The sequence below is a fragment of the Mandrillus leucophaeus genome, unplaced genomic scaffold (assembly GCF_000951045.1).
Source record: "Mandrillus leucophaeus isolate KB7577 unplaced genomic scaffold, Mleu.le_1.0 Scaffold1339, whole genome shotgun sequence".
Lineage (NCBI taxonomy): Eukaryota > Metazoa > Chordata > Mammalia > Primates > Cercopithecidae > Mandrillus > Mandrillus leucophaeus.
The window spans coordinates 89,652-95,837 of NW_012101298.1; the positions used below are offsets into that span (position 1 = coordinate 89,652).

At 45.5% G+C, this 6,186-nt stretch overlaps 2 protein-coding genes across 2 annotated transcripts in view; one reads left to right on the forward strand and one right to left on the reverse strand.

Moving 5' to 3' along the window:
- Positions 1-995, reverse strand: part of LOC105534359 (arf-GAP with GTPase, ANK repeat and PH domain-containing protein 11-like) — a 47,893-nt gene extending 46,898 nt beyond the window's left edge. Inside the window, 1 exon segment of the mRNA XM_011973068.1 lies at positions 926-995. Within this exon segment, the coding sequence (XP_011828458.1) occupies positions 926-995 (70 nt within the window).
- Positions 996-3,755: 2,760 nt separating this feature from the next.
- LOC105534360 (glutamate dehydrogenase 1, mitochondrial-like) overlaps positions 3,756-6,186 on the forward strand; it is a 30,938-nt gene continuing 28,507 nt past the window's right edge. Inside the window, 2 exon segments of the mRNA XM_011973069.1 lie at positions 3,756-4,167; positions 4,597-4,677. Coding sequence (XP_011828459.1) covers positions 3,756-4,167; positions 4,597-4,677 — 493 coding nt within the window.

Consider the following 6,186-nt stretch of genomic DNA (forward strand, 5'->3'; position numbering starts at 1 on the left):
TAAATAATATCAAAAGTCTACCCAGATGAATAAAAGTGCTCAAAAAGGAAAAATTCTGGCTCGACAGGCTCCATGATAACCATGATCCTGCTGTTCAGCTGCGGGACCATGTCTTCATCTCTATCAAAACTTCCCATATTCCCACTATCGCTAAAAACATCCTCAAACATAATGCAACAGAATATTCATAACGATAATCATTTCTAAGTTAAGGTAATAAGAAACTGGTCAAGAAAATATAGGCTGGGCACAGTGACTCACACCTGTAGTCCCAGCACCTTGGGAGGCCAAGGCAGGTGGATCCCTTCAGCCCAGGAGTTTTGAGACCAGCTTGGGCCACATGGGGAAACCCCATCTCTACAAAGCCAAAAAAGAAAGGAAAAAAAAGAAAAATTAGCCAGGCATGGTGGCATACATTACTCAGGAGGCTATGGTAGGATTGCTTGAGCCTGGATGCTTCAGGCTGCAGTAAGCTGTAATCACACCACTGCATTCCAGCCTGTGCCACAGAGTAAGACTCTGTCTCAAAAAAAGGAAAAGAAAATATGGATGCTCCAAAGATAAAGAAAAGTCTCAATCCAACTATATTATTGCAATAATAAGAGATTTCAGATTGTACATTGCCATTCCACCACTGGAAGTTTGTTTCATCTTTCCTCAAACTTGGAAAGGTCACCATCTCCCAAAGCTGACAAATTCTCATATGAAAAAGAGAAAACGCGCACTTCCACCAGAATGTGGCTTCATAAGGGCAAGCATGTGCGCCTGGCACGTAGGAGGTACGTGCTATGTGTTAAATACATACGCGTTAAATAATGTGTTCACAATGACCAGGCCTGCTAGGCCCTTCCAAGGAACATGCTTGGCAAAGCTATAGAGCAGTCAGGATAAGATATATATCACATTCTTATCTCTGGGAACGTACCCTTTTCTGAAGTTATAGCTAACTTAGTAAAAGTATAAGAGACGTAACATGATACGACAAAATTTAACATGTTCCACTCAAGAAAACAACAAACACACGCATATCCCTCAGATGACAACAGCCACGCCAACTCTGTGTCTGTGGCGACATCTCCCACCTGACACGATCGTCACAGGGCTTCTGATCTCGGTCAACTTCTGCCGGGTGAAGTTCCGAATGAGGCATTATATCAAAGTGCTCTTTCCAACTTTGGAGGCCCCGTCACCACTGCCACTATTGGTGGGGGCTCTAGTGAAGTTCAATCAACCACTGAAATATGATGCTTTTTTGTCTTCAAATCCAGAGTCCTATTCATTTAAAAAAAAAAAAAAAGGAAAGGAAAAAGTAAACCAGTTTCAAAATAGAGTAAAAGGTATCAATCTTATAAGTAGATAAATTTTTAGTACACTTATACATATGAGTACTTTAGTATATTTTATAGAGTACAACAGACAATATATAAATATAATTAACTTGTCAATTATTAACTTCTGACCCCCCTATAAATAACTGCTGTTGGATAAAGATGTAACAAGATGACTTCAATAGTATAGAGAGCTGAAAATTAAACACTCCTTAAATCTGTTTTATGAATGATTTTCATAGTTTTTTAAAAACCAAAAGATAAATACCAAGGCAGTGCATCATAACAGATAAGAGCAGAGGCTCTGGAGTTAAATTTGGCTCTCCTACTTACTGGTTATATGATTGGAGGTCACTTGGCTTTTCTTGACCTCAGTTCTCTTCTCCATAGACAGAGGGCAAGAATGCTTCCTACTCTGGTAAGGCTTCTGGAAGCATTTAGTTGAATAATGTTTAAAGTCCACTGCTAAGAATATCACAAGGACTCACTAAATAAAGCTATGTTAGTAATAAGTATTGTAACTTTTGTATTTTATATTACAATTTTGTAAAACATATCTGGGGGGCAAGCAAACCTATCACTATAGAAACAGTTTAAAGTTTAGGAACAAACAAATTCTATAAATTCTTGTATCTTGGGCAAGAAACACCAAGTGCAGATGCTGGAGGCAAGACAGCTTCTATGGCAAAGCTTCTCACATTTTGGTAAAAGTCACACAGCATGCATCTCCATGTCCTTTGGAGCTGGACTAGACTTGTGAATCCAAATGTCACCTGTGAGAGGCTCCTACTATTTAAAAAGAATCAATGGAAGAAGGATCAGACTGTAGCTAAACATACCTGTGAAAAGATCAAGCCATCCGCACAGCAGATTGAACTGCAAAAGCTTTGGGATTTCTCTTCCCGGAATCTTTGTCTCCTAGCTGGAGATCCTGCAGATGCCGCTTCTTTTTCTTTGCAGCTTTGGGTCCATTGTTTTTCTTTCAGTGTTTCTTCTGGTCCTTAGTTTCCATAGTGTCTACTTACCAATAACAAGTAACTCTAACCTACAAGGAAGAAGGTTGGGGTGAGGAGGTGGGAGAAGCATTTTACAATCCAGGCAATACCCAGGGAAAAACATTAAATTTCATTTATTTCTTCATGAAGAGATGATGTTATTTGTTCACTGAACAAGGGTAGAAACTGCTTAACCATCCCCAATTTCACTTATCTCTGTTATGCTATAAATTAGATGAGTTACCTCTGCTAAGGTTACATTTTATGGTTAAGTTACTTTTTATTCATCTTCAGTGTCAACATCAGCAGTATCTATTTCTCCAAGGATGGAAATATTCTATATCTGTACTTTTCAGTCATTTAGCCATTAGCCACGTGTGGTTACTTAAAATGTACTTAGAGAAACTGAAAAAATGAATTTTTAATTAATTTCATTCTAACTCTAAATAGTCACATGAGGCTACCACACTTGACAGCTCAGACCTAGATATCAACTAATGAAGTGGTTTCCTAACTTAAACTAAAACTTAAATTTTAATAAAAAATTTAAAATGCTTTTATGAACTTCCAATATGATCACAGTATTACTTTTAGTACCTGTTGACTCTGTAAAACTCCTAAATAACAACTCATCTACATACGTTTTAAAAATAGCAGTATCTGTATGTGCGAGATATGACTGGTTCTAGATGATGCCTGGAGACCCCATGGACTCACAGAGACCCTTCCAGTGATTTCTGAGATACCTGGGAATCTGTAACCAATAAATTGGTAATCACTGAATTAGTGAGTTTTTTAAGGATGTCCGGCTGCATAACATCTGACAGCTTGATTGAAAAAAAAGCGGCGCAGGGTGGCATTTCATTCAATTAAGGTCCTGTATTAATTCTGCTTAGTAAATGTTTGGGTCTATCTATGATGCGCTAGCCACTGTGCCAGTAAATGGATATAGCTATGATCTGACTTGCAGAGGAAATCCAAACTAGTGTCTTCCGTGCCATGCAATAAGGGATACACTGCAAGGCTGCACAGGGTGCTACTGGAGCATAGAGGTGAGTCAGAGGCTTCCAAACAGACACACACACGAGCGGAAACAGAAAGTCTTTATGTATCACTATATGTCAAGGAACACTGGCCGGGAGTTAGGAGAGCTGGGCACTAGGAATGCTTTGAAACTGAATCGCTGTGTTATTTCAGAGGTTATGTTGCTTCTCTACTATATTTTAGTTCCGAACTTGTACTAATGTCTCCCTTTTCTTCTTCGTGGGAAAAGCACAATTTGGGGTCAACAGATTCCGTTCAGGTCTAAGTCGCCTGCCGGGACCACGTCGCCAGGAAACGACGTCTCCTCGACACCTTCCCTCCCAGTACCGGCTCTCTGCAGCAATTCATTCCGTCACTCTCCCAACAACCCCGGGCACACCTCCGGCAGATGCGAAATATGCTGCTCCTCAGGAGCAAAGATGACCCGGTAACCCGGGGGAGGGCCTTCCCACTCGCGATCTTCCCAGTGCCCCACAGCCAGGGACCCCACTGCCGCCTAGCCCAGCCAGCGCACCCAGCTTGTTCACAACTGCGACCCATCAGGTCCACTCGGACACCGCCGGAAACGGAAATTCACCGCCGCGCCGACTCTCCGGAGGGAAACAAAAAGGCAGAAAAAAAAGACCGGCGCCTGGACGGCTTTCAGGGGAGAGCTGGAAGAAAGACCCGTGAACAGCTGAGTGCGGGCGTCGGCACCGTCTGCGCAGTGCGTTCCACCGGGTCCGCATCCCTCACGATTCCGCCCCACCCCGCCCTTGGAACCCGCTGCCTCAACTCCCGCGGTGGGACTCCGGAGCAGCGTACACCGTGCTCGCCTTAGTCCTTCCGAAAGGCCAGGGCAGCTGTGCGGCCTGGCGCGGGTTACTTGGTGCGGTGCAAAAAGCCAGAAGGAGACACATTTGGTCCTGGCCACCCCGGAGTCACCCAAACCAAAAGGTAAAAGAAACATAAAAAAGCCTTCTGGAAAGTGTAAAAAAAATTAATTGCAGAGTGATTTTTGTCGTGTCAAATCATAATTACTGTTATTAGCAGCTTTTTAAAACGTTTTATATTCATTTTTCATGGTGTTCTAACATATGAGCTGCTTCAAGTGTTTTTGGACATAGCTTGGGTGTAAAATGTAAGAAGGGGATATTTTCAATTTGTAGCTTTCTTTTTTGAAACTTACTGAAATTTGTTCCCCTTCTTTCTCACCCACCCCAACACATTTTTTTGAAAACCACCACCAGCTATCCGTTACAGCACTGATGTGAGTGTAGATGAAGTAAAAACTTTGGCTTCTCTGATCACATACAAGTGTGCAGTGATTGGTAAGTGATCGCCTTTCTTATGAGAACTCTGGGGATGTGTTTACACATATGGTTACTGTTAAGATGCTATAGAAATATACCTTATTAGAACTGATATTTTTTAAGTCGTACTCTTTAAGACCTGCATCATTTTTCAATTAGTCTAAATTAAAATTTAGCCTTTTTTTACGTGGGGGATTTTTTAAAATAGGAGCTAATTGCATTTTAAGTCTAGATCTTTGTTTTCAATTCCTTAACACATTCTGTAAATAAGACCAAATTATAGTAGAAGGATAGTAAATAACCTATTATCTTTTAGAAGTTGTAAAGACCACTGATTATATATGAGACCCCCGCCTCTGCCCCGGCTGCACGGGCCCCCGCCAAAGGGCCCATGGACTGCGCAGCGGAGCTGGCGCCCTGAGCGCAGCGCGGTTCCCCCGGGGCGCCCCTGAGGGGAGCGCGAACGAGGTCCGGCACCTGTGCTAGGTCACTCCCAGCGCAGGGCCACACTTGGGCCATCCGAACAGGCCCTCCTCATTTCAGGGGTCACCCTCCCCACCACCCATTGGCCCACCGTGGCCGGAGACCAGCTCCCGAGGAAGGTGATGGACGCCGAGAAGCTGGGCAGCCTGCTGCGGGGCGGGCCTGGGGGGCCTGGTCATCGATAGCCGCTCCTTACTGGAGTACAACAGCTGGCATGTGCTCAGCTCCGTCAACATCTGCTGCTCCGAGCTGGTGAAGTGGCGGCTGCAGAAGGGCAAGGTGACCACTGTGGAGTTCATCCGGCCGGCCACACGCAGCCAGGTGGAGGCCACAGAGCCACAGGACGTGGTGGTCTATGACCAGAGCACACGGGACGCCAGCGTGCTGGCTGCATACAGCTTCCTCTCCATCCTGCTGAGCAAGCTGGACGGCTGCTTCGGGCAGCGTGGCCATCCTCGCAGGGGGCTTCGCCACCTTCTCCTCCTGCTTCCCTGGCCTCTGCCAGGGCAAGCCTGCTGCCCTGCTACCCATGAGCCTCTCCATCCCTGCCTGCCCCTGCCCAGCGTGGGCCTGACCTACATCCTGCCTCACCTCTACCTGGGCTCACCGAAAGACGTCCTGAACAAGGATCTGATGACGCAGAATGGAATAAGCTACGTCCTCAATGCCAGCAACTCCTGCAAGCCTGACTTCATCTACCAGAGCCGCTGCATGCGGGTTCCCATCAACGACAACTACTATGAAAAGCTGCTGCTCTGGCTGGACAAGTCTGTCGACTTCATCTATAAACCCAAGCTGTCCAGCTGCCAAGTAATCGTCCCCTGTCTGGTTGGCATCTGCCACTGTGCAACCATCGCCATCGCCTATATCATGAAGACCATGGACATGTCCGCCAACGACGCCTACAGGTTCATGAAGTACCGGAGCCCGTCCGTCTCGCCCAGCTTCAACTTCCTGGGCCAGCTGCTGGAGCAGGAGCGCAGCCTGAAGCTGCCGGCCGCCCCCCGGGACGATGAGGGCACCCCCTCAGGGACGCCAGAGCCT